At 35.5% G+C, this 20,570-nt stretch overlaps 3 protein-coding genes and 1 pseudogene across 3 annotated transcripts; 3 read left to right on the top strand and 1 right to left on the bottom strand.

The window, feature by feature from the left end:
* The first annotated feature begins 8,426 nt into the window (after positions 1-8,426).
* LOC131631692 (uncharacterized) lies at positions 8,427-10,892 on the top strand. Its single transcript, XM_058902459.1, has one exon. The coding sequence runs from the start codon at positions 8,772-8,774 to the stop codon at positions 9,738-9,740; it is 969 nt and encodes a 322-aa protein (XP_058758442.1). The 5' UTR covers positions 8,427-8,771; the 3' UTR covers positions 9,741-10,892.
* An 876-nt stretch (positions 10,893-11,768) lies between these two features.
* On the top strand, positions 11,769-13,183 carry LOC131631688 (uncharacterized). Its single transcript, XM_058902457.1, has one exon. The coding sequence runs from the start codon at positions 12,194-12,196 to the stop codon at positions 13,181-13,183; it is 990 nt and encodes a 329-aa protein (XP_058758440.1). The 5' UTR covers positions 11,769-12,193.
* A 164-nt stretch (positions 13,184-13,347) lies between these two features.
* LOC131631689 (uncharacterized) lies at positions 13,348-15,071 on the bottom strand. The gene has a single exon (XM_058902458.1). It carries the CDS (start codon positions 14,725-14,727, stop codon positions 13,753-13,755), a length of 975 nt encoding a protein of 324 aa, XP_058758441.1. The 5' UTR covers positions 14,728-15,071; the 3' UTR covers positions 13,348-13,752.
* Positions 15,072-15,136: 65 nt separating this feature from the next.
* Positions 15,137-16,615, top strand: LOC131631691 (uncharacterized; annotated as a pseudogene).
* The last annotated feature ends 3,955 nt before the right edge of the window (positions 16,616-20,570 follow it).

Below are 20,570 nucleotides of genomic sequence, written 5' to 3'. Positions count from 1 at the left end.
TTAGTAGTTAATTTTCATCCCCATTCGTTTAAATGTGTAATCCCCATCCCCGAGGCCTTGTAATAATTTTACCGCTTTCCTTTACCGCTTTATTTTATTATTGCTTGCATGCTTTAACCGTTTTTCAAAATAAAAGAATATTAGGTTCTTAGCCGTTTCCTACCATAAGTCGATTGCACTTCATGCATCGCCATCAACCGTACTTACACATGCACACTTGCACGTACACTCTTATTTTACCTTTTTTATGTTCATTCCTTTATGTCTGAACCCTTATGCTTGTATGGATTTTACCTGTATGAGCTTGTTTGTTTTCATTTACTTCTTCCATTTTTCTCTTTTAATAAATCTCCACCCCCGCATTACTTGGTCCATATACCAAGCTCCCAACCAACTCTTTGTAAGTCGAGTGCCTCGCGCATCGCCATCGACCTGTTTTTCAAAACTCTTTTCTTAATAAAACCTTGACTTTTGTCATGTGATCTTCTTTAAACTCTTTTGTGCACTTGCACTCTTTTTCTTTTAAAACTGTTTTCAATAAAACCTTTTTTTAAAAACTTTTGAGCAGAACTACAAATGCTCTGACTTCTCCATTGCACTGAGGAGGTATGTAGGCACAAGATACAACGTCTTGCCGAGCAAACTTTTGTAAATAACCTTTTCCTTTTGTATATATCTCTTTTCTCATTTCTTTTAGCAAACAAAAAATAGTTTTAACATAAACACAGATTTTCAAAAGGTTCCTGTGGAGTACCACAGATGTGAGGGGTGCTAACACCTTCCCCTTACATAACCAACCCCCGTATCCAGATTTCTTTTTGTGGTTTTTTTCGAGTTTTTCCCCTTTCCTATTTTGGAATTAAAAAAGTTCGGTGGCGACTCTTGCTTTTTAACGATTTAAGTTAACCAAATGACTTAAACTCAAATTTTTGCCGCTACACATTTTTATATGAAAACAAATATGAAATAAATAAATTTTTAAAATAAATGGTTTAGATTATGTGTCAATCTTTTTTTCTCTCTCATCCATTATTAAAATAAATAATGGAAGAGAGGGCAAAAAAGCAATGACATCTAATCTCAACCATTTATTTTAAAATCTAATGGTTCAGATTCATTTTCACATTCTCATATAACTTACCAATTCTTATAAGATATGTCCTCGTATATATATATATATATATATATATATATATATATATATATATATATATATATATATATATATATATATATATATATATATATATATATATATATATATATATATATATATAAGGAGGGTTATATTGACTCCAAGAGTAAGTTATAATAACTTACTCCACATCTTGACCATTAATTTTTTTCAATCTAATGGTTAAAAATAATAAGTCATTAAATGTGGAAAGAGAAAACTATTCCTTATTATTAATAACCATTAGATTGAAAAGAATTAATGGTCAATATGTGGAGTAAGTTATTATAACTTACTCTTGGAGTCAATATAACCCTCCTATATATATATATATATATATATATATATATATATATATATGTGACAAAAATTATAAATTTTGTATCGACCAAAAGCCCAATGCGCTGGTTGAATCATGTATAACTTAATCAATGTGATTCAACATATATAGTCAGTGCACGCGAGATCTATGATACACTTTCTGATCTTTATTTTTTTACTATAATCATCTTAGACACTGTAACTGACTTGAGTGTTGGAAGACAAATCTTGTACGTCCATCCCGCACCCCAACACTAGAGATCAGCATCACTAGTTGTAGAGTCTTACATCACCAATCAACACAATTTATGGTTTATGTACGAAATAATGACGCCATTCGTGGGATTTAACATTGAATTCTCGCGAAATTCCACGATTAAATCCACAAACAAATCATTATCGATCCAAATCCATATTTATACCAATACAACCGTAAGATGGAGAGAATAACCTACTGCAGCGCGCCGAAGAACTCTGCAAAATCATGTAATCTTTCAACACATCAATTTCCTGTCATCGATGAGATCCACATGAAAACAATTTCACGAAGATCCATCACCAAAGAATTTCATCCAAGTAACGATTAACATTGAATCACAAAGTAAGGACATGTCGATGCTATAGTTACAATGAATCACGAAGTAAAGGACATGCTAATGCGAGAATCATGAGATCGCATAAAGGTTAATGGAGTCCCAAACGCGGAGTTTCTAATGAACATATCAGCATGTTCAAAGATAACTGAAGTCCGTATAATATCTTATAGTCCAACACGCTCAAGCAGATAGGTCTTCGTCAGCAAGATCTACATCTTGGCAGTAGTGTAAATCCTTAGGCTTTAAATAATTTAACAACCCGCCCTTGCGGGATGACAAAGCTGTAACACCCTTCTAAACCCCGCGACAATTTAAATAAATATATCAGAGTAAAAACATAAACACAAGGGTGCCACAATTATTTAAAACAAATAAACCAACCATGGTCAAAGTCATGCTTCATTAGGAAACGATTCACCAACACATAATCATGTTTATCACAGCGGAATAAGAAGACATCGTCAATACAACCAATGGAAATGTAATTCAACACCAAATAAAATAGAGTAATCTCATAAAACTCTATAACTATCTCCCCCCAGTGTTACAAGATCAGAGCATGAGTGACACAACCCAACATAAACGGATAGACTCTACAAGTCATCCTCACCGAGCACTAATGCTGCTACTCCTCAATCTGAAAATGAAGACATGTAAGGGTGAGTCTCATTCTCAATTAATCAATGTTATGCACTCATAAGCAATAAAACATCATAATATATCATTCACCCAATTTGGCATATATTCAGATATTCAATTATCATTCATCTATCACAACAAATACAACACCAAACATAACACTGAAATCAACTTTCATGTTATGACAAAGATGCATATGACCAACTGACACTATGCATGTGGTACCAATAATCTGTGGAATCAATCCACCTGACCGATCTACGCCTCATCGAGATACGGCCCACCGACACAAATTCCGCACAATGGGAATTATGTTCACCATCGATCCAAACATCATCGGGATCCATCACTGAATGCATATGAATGAATGCGCACATATAACATACTTAAAAACATCATCGATCCGATGCACCGCATCGTCTCACCATAACTCACCATAGTTATCACCAACAAGTATGTACATGTATCGTGCATCATTAAAAAAATCAATCATCATCATACGATCAAAACAATAACCACATGATCAAAATGAACAATGTCATCACCAATAACTCACTAAAACAATAACGAATGATATATTCGATTTCAACACCATCTACAATTATATCAATATAATTCACACCACATATAACGTCAAAATAACAGTTATATCATTACAACCTCACCACATTGTCACATTAACAAATTCATGCACAATCATTAAATTATTTACACAACCATCCCAGTAATAATAATTACCATTCGTCCATCATCACACCAAAATAATATCATATTCACACAATTACACATAGGCACAATATTTTGTTTCACAAAGAAATTAAATCAATTTTAAAAATAAGTCCAGCCACTGCTCAATCACCCATTCATCAAATAAAATATTTAATTAGCTTTACAACGCCCAAAACGACACCAAGAAAGGATACACGGATCAAAAGATACGCTATTTCTAAGTTTGGAAAATTTTCTGCTCAGCAGGTCCGCTCAGCGGAGCACCAGCGGGGCTAGGCAGAAGCGAACTACGTTGGGACCTCCGCTTAGCGGACGTGCGATTTTGCAGATTCGCTGCTCTGCAACAGACCTGCGATTTCACACCTTTCACCCAAAATACATTCCAAACATCATATAAAGGTATAAAAACATAGTAGACATCATCACACATCATCAAACATCATTAAAACACATTTTCCAATCATAATTTCATGCAATATCATAAATCTCCCCAAACCCAACAATCCCAATCCCAATATACTCAATCGAATCAAATCACATATGAATCTATTATATTACCTACAATCGCATAATAGGAATTAACCAGAAGAGTCCCCCTTACCTTAATTCAGGGTTGGATTCTATTTCTCTTCGCGTTCTCTCTACGTATTCCTCCATGTTCTTCGTGCCATAGCTCTCTCCCTCCGCCTCTTCTCAAAACTTTGATCGTACAGAATGAATCCCTCTTTTCTCCTTTCTCTTTTTACCCCTAGGACCCCTAATATGGTCTTCCCATATTGCCCTCACTTACTCTTCACAGATTGCCACTCTTACCCTTAATATCTCTAACACTGGTATTATTTTATTTTACTAATTAAAATAATTCCACTTATTATTCTAATTATTCTAAAATACACCAAAATTCATCAATACACCTAAGCATCACGCAAATCACCATGACATCACATGAATCACCAAGACATCACATAAGTCATTATAATCTCAAACATCACAGATCATCACAAACCATAATAAGGACTCAACATATCATCACATTTTCAATACTTCACAATGACTCATAGATTCACGCTAAAATAATTAAATAAATAATTAGTCTAGAATTTGGGGTGTTACAAAAGCTACCAGTTTCACTCGAAGAGGGAGAAAGAAAAAGAAAGACAAAATTTCGAAGAGAGGCGATATGATCGACCTTGATGTGCATAAAGATGAATCTAGACCGATTCCAAAGTTGTTCAACTTGACGATAATGCAGCCAAATTCGTGAATGCAGGATTCGACTACCCTTTCGAGGCAAATAACCTGCTGATCAATATCCTTTGGGATGATGTGGACCCCTTTCAAAATTACTACGTTTTGTTCAAGTTTATTTGAATCTGGAAGGCCATATACCACATGCATCACCTAAGTAGAGAACCCATTTAAAAAAGGAAGCTGAAACTTCGCCGGATCAGTTTTTGGATAAGATGGAAGAATTCACCAAGTTGAGTAGGATTGAAAGAGAATCAAATAAGCAAAAGTCAAAAGCAGGACCATTTTAGTTTTTATGAGACAATGTATTTAGATTATGACACATATTTTGTATGTAATATTGGATTGATATTAACGATGTAAACTATATACATATTCATATATTTTAATGTATATTTCATCTTTATAGTTTTTTTTAAAATATTTTTGTGTCTTATAACAGGTTCTATTTCCATAACATGTCCTGTGTGAACAGCTACAGGTGAATCCTTAAATACATTTTCGGATGCACCTCATTTTAAAAGAAAATGATAAAAAGGGTTTATTCACAAATGCATTTCCGAACACACTCTATTTTAAAAAAAGTTAATAGGGGTTTATTCAGAACTACATTTATGTATACATTATGACTTCACTAAACAACACAGGGTTTATTCGGAAATACATCTCCCGAATATCCTCTAAGACAAGATTTAGTTTATTCGGAAATACATCTCCCGAATATCCTCCCGAATAATCTATAACTTGTATAAATATGAGTGTCCCTCATATTGTTAGCACAAACGCACATAGAATGTGTTAATATGCATATCTCGCTTTTGTCTACTTCAACAGCGACAAGCCCCCTCTTGAATTTAGGTTCTTAGAAATCATCCGTCTTTTCAATCTAAAATTCATACTAGAGAATATGTACCTAGACAATCGAAGAGATGTGAAACTCTATTATCGTTCACCTTCAATTGACAATAAAAAACGATACATTTCAACAAGTTTGAGTTGAAGACAAATGAAAATTTAACTGTTAATTTTTTGCATTTGTTTTTTATTCTATTTTTGATTTATCAAACACAATAATTCTCAGAAGTACCGTTTCAAATTTTTTCTAAAGTTTTGCTGTGTCCGAAAATATATTTCCGTATTTAAGTGATATTTTAAATGGCTTAAATGCAGTTTTGTTCTCCCAAATTTCTCGATTGTTTTATTTTGGTCCCCAATGTTTCAATTACTTGATTTTGGTCTCCTAAATTTTCTAATCGCTTAATTTTGGCCTCCTATTGCTTGCATTTAAGAGTTTTTAATTAGAAATGTGAGGGAGCGCTCCTAAAGATGGAAAAAGTAATCTTGTATTCCTAATTTCCTATGAATAAAAACAATTCGTCTAAGCATACAACCGATGTGGGTTCAATCATGCAGCTTTGATCTCATCCTCCTCACCATCATTTGGCAATTTGTTTCCACTTCTACCTTTCTCAGCTTCAATCATATCCCACCATACAAAGCTTTTGCTATGGCTTGGCATTCCACTGCCATTGAATTATTGTATCCTTTTTAATTCCATGTTGCCGCTGCGATGGTCTCCCCTTCCTCATTTATAAACATTGCTCCCTAATTCCACTCCCCTCCATGGCAAGGCATTCATTACTGTTTATTCTTACAAATCCATGTTTGGATCTCATCCACATGAGCATCCTCTGATAGGAAGATTCCTATCAAGACTATAAAATTAGGGTTTTCTAACTAAAATGGGAAGAACACTAAAATTAAGAGAATAAAAGATAAATTAAATACTTTTTCATTTCATTTGATATTCCTCAATGTCTCATAGAGACTACATATATAATATCCTCTAATGGATAATAAACTAAGAAGCCCAAATATGAATAAGAGCCCGCTAAATAACAATACATAAAAACATTAATATAAATTCTAAATTAACTTAAATAATATAATACTACTCTCTATCATTGCCGACGGATTCACTTGAACCTTGTCCTCAAGGTTCTAAAATTAAAATTAGACAAACTAAAGAAATTAAATTAAATTCTCATTGTAGATGATGCAAGCAACTTGTAGAGTGGTTTTAGACCAGAAAAAAAAATTTGCCAGCTTGCACTATTCATGTGTAGTTAATACCATAACTCCACTACTCCACCAAATATGCTGCACTACACATTAGATAATCTCATAGAGGATTACAGCTGGCACACGATAGAGAGAGAGCAACTATTCACTTGTTTCAATTTTTTTTTCCATTTCTTTTCTCTTTCTTTTTTTTTTCTTACGTTTCCTTCTCTTTCTTCTAAATCTTCATCTTCTTTTTTTGTTTCTCTTTTTTTTTTCTTCAATTTTTTTTTTCTTCAAAACCATGATTTAACAAAACATGCTGATGAAATGGCGGAAAACTTTTAGAAAGTTGCTTGTAATATTTTCGATTCTCTATCAGCATAACAACTCAGACTTGGAAAAATAGAGGCTTGCATCGTGAAAAACTTTTTTCACAAAATTGAGACCCATTAACGTCACAGGATCAGGTGGCTTTGGAGGCGGTGACGGTAGTGCCGGCGATGATGAGACTATGTTTGATGAAACTGAAGATAGTGGTTGCAGCAAGGAAGGTTTATACGATGGCAGCGACAGAAAGCACGGGATCAACGATAAACATGAAACTTGTTTTGCGGATGGAGACAAATGTGGCGGATCCGAAAATTTTGCTGATTTTTTTTCTGGGTTTTCCTCAATAATAAGTGATGTATGGTTTAAAGCATTGTCAAGGAAAGAAGATACCTTGTTAGACTTCAAAGATTCATCTTTTGTTTGTTGGAATGGTGGAGGATCTGGTGGTTTTGGTAATAATGTCGGAGTCAGTGCCGGAGATGTCGTCGGAGGCTGTTTCAAATCCGATAGCTTTGTTGGAGGAGAAGACGTTGGACTTGTCTTTGTTTCTTCATCAATTTCTTCTTCTTTGTCTTCTGTAGTTCTCCTAACCAAGTAATTTGTTTTCAATTTTTGTTGTGTTCCATGTAAATTAGATTGTCTTGGTTGTGGTTTGTATAAATCCGGTGACTTTTCTTTATATGAAAGTTGTGATGCTTTGAGAGAAAGACACAAATTTTGAATCTGTTCCTTCAACTCTTCTCTAGATTTTTGTTGGATTTTATGAGTTTCAATCAAATATTGTTTTAGAGTTTCTAGCTCTTGGTAAAATGTTTCTGGTTGTGGATTGAAATTTTGAGGTTGTTCTTGGTAAGAAATATATGGGTTAGGTGATGGTGGATATGATGTGTATGAGTTTAATGTAGGTGGTATAGTTGTGATAGTGGAGTAATAAGGAGGAATAGAGTGATGATAATATGTTGATGGATATGAAGGAATGAAAGATTGATAGTATGGATTTGCCATGGAAGGATTGAAGTTCATGGATGAAAGCATCAATTGATAGGAAGCTAATCCTATCAAAACTATAATCTAGGGTTTGTAATAGAAAAGGGGAAGAACACTAAAATTAAAGGACTTAAAATATAAGATAAAAGATAACTTTGATTTTTCATTGATTGATCTTCACTTTCTCAATAAGAGTACATATATAGTGATAACAATAGTGAGTAGTAAAATAAAGGCCCAATAACTAAAAGACCAACTAAATAATATCTAAGACAAGCCCAACTAACATAAATTATTTTAAATAACTTAAAGCTCACTTTCATACTCTATCATCCTCATTTCGGCCTATGCTGTTTTTGAAAATTGCTTACACAAACAGATGAAACCAATTTCTACTTTGGATAAGAAGCTATAAAGAAAACTTGACTAAAAGTCTAGACAATAATTTAGAGTACCTGATTTGTGAAAATATTTATTTCAACATCAGTTTTTGACTTTTAAGAGCTACTGTGTTTTCATGTCAACACTATATTATGACTTTGTCAACAACTTTTGTTAGAATTGTGATCATAGATTAAAATAGATTTTTTTAGTTATAATCGTTAAGTTACTTTCTACATCAAACTCTTCTCTGATTTTATGAAAACATATCAGTCTTACAAGCCAAATACAAATTAACCACTATGCCTATAAGAATATCCAATAGACTAGTAAAGAAAAAGTTGTGGAGAATATTAGGTTTTTTTTCATGTATCATTGGACTCATTTCATATGCATTCAGCTCTTCTTTCAATCATCTTTTTGGAGAGTGGAACTTCTTCAAAATCGTTATTTACACGGCGGTAAGTTTCATTATCAGTAGCATGATGTTATTAATGAAAAGATTGAAACTTTCAAGGAGATTCTTGATGAAAGCTCATTTGGGTGTTCTTGTTTTGTTGCTAACATCTTTATACTCTTTCGTATCTGATAATAAAAATTTGAATGGGAAACCAGACCTATTGAGTCTTATTTCGTGCGCAGCCTTTGCTTTAATGTCTTTTTGCTTATCAAGACATATTGATCTTGGTTTTGAATCTGATCTTCTCAATTTCTTCCTTGGAATTTTTACTCTTCAATTGATGAAAATCAACTTGATGCTATCTATTGTTGCTGCAATCTTCTGTTATTCTCTTATGGTTCTTCGTTCTAATTGGGATTTTTGCCGTGAAATTAGAAGTTTGAGAATGGAAAATGGTAGCGATCATCGTGATGTGGCCATAGAAATTGATGTTTTGGATAATGGTAGCCGACAGAACCAGTCTTTAAGATGGTTCGATCATAAGGATAGGTATAATTGGAAAAAATATGAAGAGAAATCAGCAAAAGGAAATGAAAACCAGAGAAGCTATTATAAATGTACTTGGCCTAATTGTATGGTGAAGAAAAAAGTTGAGAGAAGAATGGATGGAGATATAATTGAGACACTATGCAAAGGTATGCATAATCATCGCTTGCCTACGACTATAATGAAGAGGAGTTCATCATCTGAATATCTTTATGCACTTTTGCCTTCAGAGACTGGCCCCATTAATGACTTAACAAATCAATCATTTAGCAGAGATCAATTGGATTTTGGTGCTGAGCATGAAAGTTTCTTCCTATCAATATGAAATGTTGGTAATCCAAGCAGTTCGTTGGTGCCCTCAGTCGCAAACCCATTGGTTCTGTTACAAACAGTGTCCCCTATATAACTGAAACGCGGACCAGCAATGACCAAAAACAGTATTATCTTCATGAACTGTAAAGTTAGATATCTGCAGGAAAAACATAAAAGATCAACTTCGGAAACAAAGTGACACTCCATCGACAAAACAAGTGACATGATACTGAAAGCAGCGCCCGAAACCAAACTGTATAGATCTGTGATACGAACGCAAGTATTGGTGAAGACCCCATAGAGTAAGTGGAAATCCCAATTGCAGATATAAATGAAAGTCAAATTTTCACTAAACGACAGTCCACAAAAACCAGCTTGGATGGTAGACTTTCTGTGTGAATAAAGGGAATATTCTAGATAGTTTTTGTAGCTGATTGTTATCTTTTTCTGTTATAACATTTCCTACTTTTATGCAAGTTTGTTACTTATAATAAGGTGAACCAATTGAAGGAAGTTGATTTGAAGGCGCAGGTTTTGAGGGGTCAAAGACTCGCTCAAACAAATGAGAGAGACATCACATATTCAACGAAAACCTTAAGGTGATAGATGTATGAGTTCTCTCACTTATAAAGTGATCAACCTTCACTTTTCTAAACAATATGAAACTTAGAACTCACACTTGTTTCTCCACACAACTCACACTTGTTTCTCAACACTCACTCCAACAGTTACAACTCTATTACATCGTTTCAATTTTATTTTTTTTCGCTCCAACCAAATTTCCACCCCACCAATTTGTAGACCATCAAATTCATCTTATTGAGGGATCAAAACAGGTGAATGTTCGGCCATATCGCTACCCGCAATTTCAAAAATATTAGATGGAGAAACTCATTAGGGAAATGCTTGATCAAGATATCTTATTCCCAATCATATTCTCTTTTCATCAATTATGTTGCTTGTTCAAAAAAAATGATGCATGAAATTTTTGTATAGATTTTCACACATTAAACACAGCTAGTATTAAATATTAATTTCTCATTTGTACCATCGACGAACTCTTGAATGAATTAGGTGGAGCTTCAATATTTACTAAGATGGAGCTTCAACCAACTGTCGTGACTAACACCTCTAAGACTAAATTAGTCCTAACCCTCTCGAGAAATCTGACCCAACTGATCTCTCAAGGAACAGTTACAAAATAACTTCAAATAGTGTTTCAAATTGCTTCTAATAAGCTTTAATCACAACTGTGATATTTCAGTAAGATTTTAGTACAAGAGATATGAACTCAGAATATGAAAGATAATTTTCTTCAGCGTAAGAGTTCTTCGTTTGTATATGAGCAAGTGTTCTTTTCTTTTTGTATATGAGCTTTTCTTTTGTTCGACGTTTTTCTTCTTTTGCTACTTCGTCGATACTTTTTCAAGTGATCTTATATTTATAGCTTCAAGTATTTGTCTGTTATCTTGATCTTTGGAGAGAGCATTAAATGCTTGCGTGTTTGCTTTTTGTTTTTGTTTCTCCAACGAGCTGCATGTGCGTTGCTTCTTCAATCAACCTTGGGAATTGTTCCATTTGAGTACTTCAGCCGTCTTTTTAATCATTATGTTTTTAACGGCATCTTATCTTGATTCAGAACTTTGCATCTATTTATAACTTCTATTCTGACTTGAATATATAGCTTCTAATAGAGTTTGTCTACAGTGGTTGGTGCATTCAGAAGTTACTTCATTAGAACTTCAGCGGCTTTTCTTTTGAAGATCGTAAATTTTATTTTTCAAAGGTCACATTTATCACACTTGACAAGTTCATCTAATTCTTTGTTAGAAGAGGAAAAGTTTTGAACTAGATCATTTTGTGTCTATCTCTAAGATTTTCTATTTCTTCCAACAAATTTTTATTTTTTAATTCAAGAGAAGAAATAGTATCCTGTTAGTTAGAGACAATTTATTCTAATTTATTTGTTTCTTTTGTTAACTTCTTACAAATGTGAAATAAATTTTGATAAAAAAAGTAAGAGGTTAAGTCATTGCCTTGATGATTTTGCATGAGACAGATGTTAGCTTCTTCATCCATCTTCAATTCTCCTTCATACTTTAAATTTGCTTTACAATATATCTAATGGTTGCTTTTCTCGAAATTAAGTGATTATATGGTTAAGTCATTGTCTTGATGATCTTCCATGAAACAGATGTCGGAGAGATTTGAATTATGGTTCCTTTCCTTGAAATTTCTTATATGAATGAAATATATTGGTTTCTCATTCACACCCAAATGACAAGAGAATAGTTGCATTTCTATCCTATTTTTAATATATTTTGAAATGAGTCATCTCTTTTACTTTGCTTTGCTGAGCTAAATAAATTAAGTGAGTTATATTAAATATATAACTAGTTGTTGTCTGCTTAATTTCATCTTCCTTCCCTCTTAGTCAAAGTGAGCCTCCATTGATTGTGCAACAAAATGGTCTTCATGCTCAACCAATTTTTGACACGCAAGCCAACGATATGGAGATTTGTGTGTTTTGTTTCTTCCATTGTTGGACTGCTATGTTTTGCTCTTAGCTCTTCCTTCAATAATCTATTTGGAAACTGGAATTTTTTCAAGGTATTTCTTTATACCATTTTCAGTTTCATTATATGTCTTACCATCCTTTTTGCAAACACATGCCAAACCTCTAGTACTAGTATTGGACTAAAAGCTCATTTGGTATTTTCTGTTTTTACAATCACTAGAATTTACTCCTTCTTTTTTGATAAAGCTAATGGAAAACCAGATTCGTATAGTCTCATTTCGTGTGCTGCTTTTGCTATCATGTCTCTCAGTTTATCAAAGCAGACTCACTTTGGATTCGAAGTCGATCTTTTATATTTTTTTTGCGGGTATCTAACTTTACAACTCATGAAGATTAAATTGTTTTTAGTCGTTGTGGGAGTGACTTTCAGTTATTTCCTGACCATTCTTCGTTTTTATTTGGGCAACCAAACCGAAAGTGGGCAGCATAGATTCCAAATCCCTGATCCACATTCTGTAGTCATTCAACTAAACTTAATGAAGAAAAGTGACCCAATGGCTCCTAATGTAGAATCAATGAGATTGTTTAATATATACTTTTCAGATATATGCAGGGTTCAAAATTTTTGTTTTATAGTTGATAAGGGTATAAGGGAATCAATGCAAAGGTCCGTGACTAAGTTTTTATTGCCACAGTATAAAAAATTCATTGGCAGGTTCAAAGATGTTCATGGGAAGGATGTTTTTGATATGTGTATTAAGTATGGAATGTCAGACATTGAAGATGGTCTCAATTATTTCTTTCGTGGAAATGATTTGGTGAAGAAGAAACCGTTCATAGCGGATCACAATCACAATGTTCAACCACAAATGCAGAGAGGTTTGCAGCTGACAACAGAATATCTTTATCATTATCAACTTACTCCAACCCATTTCTAGTACTCACTACTAGTTTTGGATTCTCTATTCTGGCTCTTGGTGTGCTGCCACAAAGATAAGTGTTGTTTACATTTTTATGTTACCAAGATATTATGTACTAATTCATCATCGTTAAACTCGTCAATCTTATACTTTTCTTGTAAGTGAAAATAAATATTGATTATCAATGACAGTGGAAAGTTGATTGATGCTATTCGTATGAAATTACATATTCATTTTCCTTTAGATAAACTTACCGAGAAAAGATAGTTACATTAATAAGAAAAAACAAAGCTTCGTTGACGCGACACAACTCTTGTGTAGCGGACTACATCTCCGATAAGACTTCATCTCCGATAAGACGTCATCCCCATTACTGTTGGCATTTTCTCGTTATCCATTGTTGAAGGGTAATTTTGACATGTGGAGTTTCAAATAAATGTATGGTCCATGTCAGTTTTACTAGCCCGCACCGTGAGGTGAAGTGTGTGTACGAAAATAAAGATAGTGCTACCCTCTATCAAACTAGCTGACACAAACCTTTGAATTGAAACAGCTCATTTGTTCTCTGTTGAAATATTATCAACATTTCATATAGACAGTGATGAGCTTTCATGTTCTGCATCAAAATCCACATCTTCTCTGTGAAATGATTGATCTCGCAAGTCAATGGGGCGAGTATCTGAAGGCAAAAGTGAATAAAGATATTCCGATGACGAGTTCCTCTTCCTTATAGCAGTAGGCCAGCAATGATTATGCGTACCTTTGTATAGTGTCTTAATTATATCTCCATCGATTGTTCTCTCGACTTTTTTCTTCACACCACAATTAGGCCAAGCACATTTATAATAGCTTCTCTGGTTTTCATTTCCTTTTCCTAATTTATCTTCATATTTTTTCCAATTATACCCATCATCATGATTGAACCTTCTTCTTGAAGACTGGTTCTGGTTCTGTTGGCTACTATTATCTAAAACATCGACGTCTATGGGTACATCACGAAGATCGCTACCATGTTCCACTCTCAAATTTCTAATTTCGCGGCGAGAATCCCAATTAGAACGGAGAACCATAAGAGAATAACAGAAGATTGCAGCCACAATCGATAGCATCAAATTGATTTTCATCAATTGAAGAGTAAAAATCCCAAGGAAGAAATTGAGGAGATCAGATTCAAAGCCAAGATCAATATGCCTTGATAAGCAAAAAGACATTAAAGCAAAGGCTGCACACGAAATCAGACTCAACAGGTCTGGTTTCCCATTCAAATCTTTATTATCAGATACAAAAGAGTACAAAGATGTTAGCAACAAAACAAGAACACCCAAATGAGCTTTCATCAAGAACCTCCTTGAAAGTTTCAATCTTTTCAAAAATAACATCATGCTACTGATAATGAAACTTACCACCGTGTAAACAACGATTTTGAAGGAGTTCCATTCTCCAAAAAGATGATTGAAAGAAGAGCTGAATGCATAAGAAATCAGTCCAACGATACTTGAAAAAAAACCTAATATTCGCCATAACTTTTTCTTTATTAGTCTATTGGATATTCTTATAGGCATAGTGCTTAATTTGTGTTTGGCTTCTAAGACTGATATGTTTTCATAAAATCAGAAAAGAGTTTGATGTAGAAAGTAACTTCACAATTATGACTAGAAGAGTCTATTATAATCTGTGGTCACAATTCATACACAAGTTGTTGACAAAGTCATAATATAGTGTGAACATGAGAACACAGTAGCTCTTAAAAACTCAAAAACTGATGTTGAAATAAAAATTTTCACAAGTTAGGTACTCTAAATTATTGTCTAGACTTTTACACAATTTTTTTATAGCTTCTCCTCCGAAGTCAAAATTGGAGTAGTTGTTCCTCTCAACATTACCAATTATAGCTTCTCATCCAAAGAAGAAATTGATTTCATCTGTTTGTGTAAGCAATTTTCAATAACAGCAAAGGCTGAAAGAGAGAACATGAAACTCATGTTTATCCAAATTCAGAGGTGGATGATGGATCAAAAGGCGTGGGGATTTGTTGGTTGTGCATCCGCTATTGTTGGTCTGGTTTGCTATGCTCTAAGTTCTTCCTTCAACCATCTATTTGGAAATTGGAATTTGATGAAAATATTTCTTTACGCCGTTTTCAGTTTCCTCATCTGTCTAATTATTTTGTTTGCAAGAACATGGCAACGCTCGACAAGTTTTCGATACAAAGCTCATTCAGCATTTATGGTATTGACAATTACTTCTATGTATTCCTTTTTCTCTGATAAAGTTATGAATGGAAAACCAGATGCATATAGTCTCATTTCATGTGCTGCCTTTGCTATCATGTCACTTAGTTTATCAAGACAAAGTCAATGCGGATTGGAAGTGGATCTTATGTACTTTTATTTAGGATATTTAATTGTACAACTCATGAAAATTAAATTGTCGTTAGCTATTATTGGAGCATGTTATAGCTACTGTCTTATTTTCCTTCTTTCTCTTCCTTAAATGTTCCACCAGAAAATCAGTATCTCGAGGAAAAACGTATAATCATTCGAGTTGATTCACAACAACATGAAAATATCAATAGTGGTAACAACATCATGCAACAGTTTATGACTTGTATGGATGAGCTTATGCAGAATAATTCAAACATTGCCAAGATGCTTTTACAGAAGGCGAAAGATAACTTCAAATTGGTGGCAACCGATCCCAACTTCATCATTGATGCCATTGCGGTTGAAACAATCAATCACCTTCACGCAACGGTTAAATCAATGGTGGATACTAGGTTTGAGAAGGTGTGTTCCGACTTGTACATTGATTTGTGGAAATAATGGATGGAAAGTTTATTAATAAATAGACTACTAGGACTGTGAAAGATGGGATTTCTAGATTATATGATTGGAAGGTGGATTATAGTTTTTGTGAGATATTGGATCGAACTCTAGTATTGTCGAAGGGTAACTTCTTGGTTCGACAGTTCGACAGAGTTAAGCATGAAGTCGAAGGATTGTTCACATGCTGGTGTCGAAGTGTGCATGCTGTAGTCGAAGATGGGTCTAGCATGCAGATGTCGAAGATGCTAGGGTTGTTAGCATGTTAAATTAGGTTTTAGTGTTTAAACCCTAATTTGTTAAGTTAGCTTGTTTATTAAGTTGGCTTGTGTAATGGGCCTTGCTGAAAAAGCCCATTAGTTAGTATGTTAGGTTTTATTATAAATAGCATACTAGTCTCTCATCATTGCTAAGCTGCAAATCCTAATTTAGGGTGAGAGAGGTTATTTGTTATTCTTGTAAACTTGTAATCTTGTTTTAAGAGAAAGTGAAAGAATAGCAGTTATAACCAATTATTGTGTTCCTCTTCTTCCTTGTCCTTTATTCTTCCTTGTTTTATACTTTGTTCTTGGCATTGAATTCACAACAAATTGGTGCGGTGAGCGTGGAGAACATGCCTTCAACAAAGTATGAGATTGAAAAGTTCACCGGAGTGAATGATTTCGGTCTGTGGCGCTTGAAGATGAAAGCCCTACTGGTTCAGCAGGGTTGTTTGGAAGCGTTGAAGGGAGAGGCAGCCATGAATGCAGAATTGACGGCAGCGGAGAAGACGAATATGATCGAGAAAGCACACAGCGCAATTTTGTTGAGCCTTGGTGATAAGGTTCTCCGGCAGGTATCAAAGGAGACGACGGCATCAGGGTTATGGGTGAAACTTGAAAGTTTGTATATGACCAAATCGCTGGTAAATCGACTCTACCTGAAGCAAGCTTTGTATTCATTCAAGATGATTGAAGACAAAGTATTGGCTGAGCAGTTGGATATGTTTAACAAGCTGATTCTTGATCTTGAAAATATTAATGTGAAGATCGATGATGAAGATCAAGCGCTGTTACTATTGTGTTCTTTGCCTCGATCACATGCTCACTTCAAAGAAACTCTCTTGTATGGAAGGGAGTCCCTGACGTTTGAAGAAGTTCAATCAGCCTTGTACTCTAAGGACTTGAATAAACGAAAGGAGCATAAACCTTCGACTGTTGGCGAAGGTTTGGCCGTTAAAGGAAAACTCTTACGAAAGGATGGTAAGTTCGACAAGAAGAAAGGCAAAAGTCAGTCGAAGACTTACAGTGGCGAAGCATCTGGCATTCGGTGCTACCATTGTAAGAAGGAGGGTCACACAAGAAAGGTGTGCCCTGAACGCTTGAAATATCATGGAGGTAAGGATAATGGCAACGCTGCCATTGTTCAAGATGATTTCGAATCATCTGATGTTCTTGTGGTTTCAAGCAGTGACTCTAAGAAGGAGTGGATTATGGATTCAGGTTGCACTTGGCACATGACTCCAAACAAAGACTTGTTCGAGGAATTATGTGATCAAGATGGTGGATCAGTATTGCTGGGAAACAACAAGGCTTGCAAGATTGCAGGTGTTGGATCTGTAAGATTCAAGCTCCATGATGAGTCAATAAGGTTGTTGACTGAAGTCAGGTATATTCCTGATTTGAAGAGAAATCTGCTTTCTCTTGGTGAATTCGACAAGAAAGGATATGTTTTCCAAGGAGAGAAAAGTATCCTAAGAGTCATGAAGGGTTCGAAGGAAGTCTTGAGAGGCGTGAAGAAACAAGGCTTGTATACTCTTGAGGCTGAAGTTGTAAGTGGTTCGACAAATGTTGCATCCACGAAACCTTTGTCGAAAACAGAAATCTGGCACATGAGATTGGGCCATGTCAGTGAAAGGGGTCTGGTCGAATTAGGGAAACAAAATCAGCTTGGTGGAGACAAAGTCGAAAAGCTGAAGTTTTGTGAACCCTGTGTACTTGGAAAATCTTGCAGAGTGAAGTTCAACAAAGGCAAACAAAGAACACATGGATCCCTTGATTACATCCATGCTGATCTTTGGGGGCCTGCAAGGTGTGCATCACATTCAGGAGCAAGGTATTTTCTATCCATAGTAGATGATTATTCCAGAAAATTATGGGTATTCATCCAGAAGACTAAGGATGAAACTTTTGAGAATTTCAAAAGTTGGAAGACTCTGGTTGAAAATCAGACTGGCAGGAAGGTCAAGAGGTTGAGAACCGACAATGGCCTTGAATTTTGCAATGAGGCATTCGACAGTTTTTGTGCTGCCTTTGGTATTGCAAGGCACAGAACTACTGCAGGTACTCCACAGCAAAATGGTTTGGCTGAAAGATTTAATCGAACTATTTTGGAGAGAGTCAGATGCATGTTGACTAGTGCGGGGTTAAAGAAGGTGTTCTGGGCTGAGGCTGTTTCGACAGCAACATATCTGATAAACAGATGTCCTTCGACAGCGTTAGATATGAAGACACCTGAAGAAGTTTGGTCGGGACATCCACCAGATCTCGACAAACTGAGAGTATTTGGCTGCGTAGCCTATGCTCACATTAGGCAAGACAAGGTCGAACCTAGAGCTCTGAAATGCATGTTCATGGGATACCCTGATGGAGTCAAAGCTTATAGGCTATGGTGCCTAGAGCCAGGTCACAGGAGGTGTATCACCAGTCGAGATGTAGTTTTCAATGAAGTTGAAATGACTTTTAAGAAAACTGATGATGTTGGTCGAAGTACAGAAACATCTGACGAAGAGCTGGAACAGGTAGAGATTCCTGTTGAGGTGGAGCATGTTGATGCTGAATCGCATATCCCAGATGAAGTCGAAGAAGAAGCAGAAGATGCTGAAGTTGAGGAAACTGACGATGACTACCTATTGTCGAGAGATAGGTCGAGAAGAGTCATCAAGCCACCTCAGAGACTTGGATATGCAGATCTTATAGCTTATGCCTTAATATCTGCAAGTGAGGTTCTAGACGAAGAACCTAGAGACTATAAGGAAGTTATGAGGAGTCGAAATAAGACTGAATGGCTGAAGGCCATAGATGATGAGATGAAATCTCTTCATGATAATCATACTTGGGAACTGATCAAGAAACCTGTTGGGGCAAGGTTAGTCAGCTGTAAATGTATTTTCAAAGTTAAGGAAGGAATTGAAGGAGTGACGTCGAAAAGATACAAGGCAAGGTTAGTTGCAAGGGGTTTCACTCAGAAAGAAGGTGTCGACTTCAATGATGTGTTTTCTCCTGTTGTGAAGCATAGGTCCATTCGAATGTTGCTTGCCATGGTGGCACAGTTCGATCTTGAACTGGAACAGATGGATGTGAAGACTGCGTTCTTGTATGGTGATCTAGATGAAACGATCCTGATGAGGCAACCTGAAGGGTATGTCGAAAAGAGGAAGGAAGATTATGTGTGCAAGTTAAAGAGATCTTTGTATGGGCTGAAACAATCTCCTCGACAGTGGAATAGGAGATTCGACAAGTTCATGGCACGCATAAGTTTCATTAGAAGTCAGTTCGACCACTGCGTTTACTTCAGATTTCGACCTGGTAATTCATTTGTTATTTTGTTGCTTTATGTGGATGATATTCTCATAGCAAGCAACAATGTTGAAGATGTGATGAGGGTGAAGGCTGAACTCAATAAGGAGTTCGATATGAAGGATCTGGGAGCTGCTTCCAGGATTCTTGGAATTGACATTCGAAGAGATAGAAAGAAGTCGAAGTTATGTCTATCTCAAGAGGCATATCTACGGAAGATTCTTGAAAAGTTTGGTATGTCGAATTCGAAGCCAGTTGTGACTCCAACAAACCCTCAATTCAAGCTGAGTATTGATCAGTGTCCCAGTACTGATGTCGAAAGAGCCTATATGAATAGCATCCCATATGCTAATATAGTCGGTTCTTTGATGTATGCTATGGTCTGTACTAGACCCGACATAGCATACGCAGTAAGTCTTGTAAGCAGGTACATGGCGAATCCTAGAAAGGCTCACTGGCAAGCATTGAAGTGGATTTTAAGGTACATAAATGGGTCTCTGAATAGAGTCCTAATTTATGGTGGAGCCTTGGGTGAAAATAGTAAAGCAGTAATAGAAGGATATGTCGACTCTGATTATGCAGGTTGTATGGATTCCAGAAAATCTATTTCTGGATATGTTTTCACTATGTTTGGCACTGCAATTAGTTGGAAAGCAACACTTCAGAAGGTTGTTGCTCTATCAACCACTGAAGCGGAGTATATTGCCCTAACTGAAGCTGTGAAAGAAGCATTGTGGCTTGAAGGTTTTGCGAAGGAGCTGAAACTTCAAGGTCGAGGTATCACTGTTAAATGTGATAGTCAAAGTGCAATACACCTGTCGAAGAATTCAGCCTTTCATGAGCGAACTAAGCACATTGATGTGAGGCTGCATTTCGTTAGAGGAGTAATCGGGCGTGGAGAAGTCCAAGTGCTGAAGGTTTCGACTGAAGACAATGCTGCTGATATGATCACCAAGACATTGCCGAGTTGCAAGTTTTTCCACTGTATGCAGTTGATAAAGCTGCATGAAGAAAGCTAGTTTGTTC

Source organism: Vicia villosa, unplaced genomic scaffold, assembly GCF_029867415.1.
Source record: "Vicia villosa cultivar HV-30 ecotype Madison, WI unplaced genomic scaffold, Vvil1.0 ctg.000857F_1_1, whole genome shotgun sequence".
Taxonomy (NCBI): domain Eukaryota; kingdom Viridiplantae; phylum Streptophyta; class Magnoliopsida; order Fabales; family Fabaceae; genus Vicia; species Vicia villosa.
This window is presented reverse-complemented; position numbering and strand designations above follow the sequence as displayed.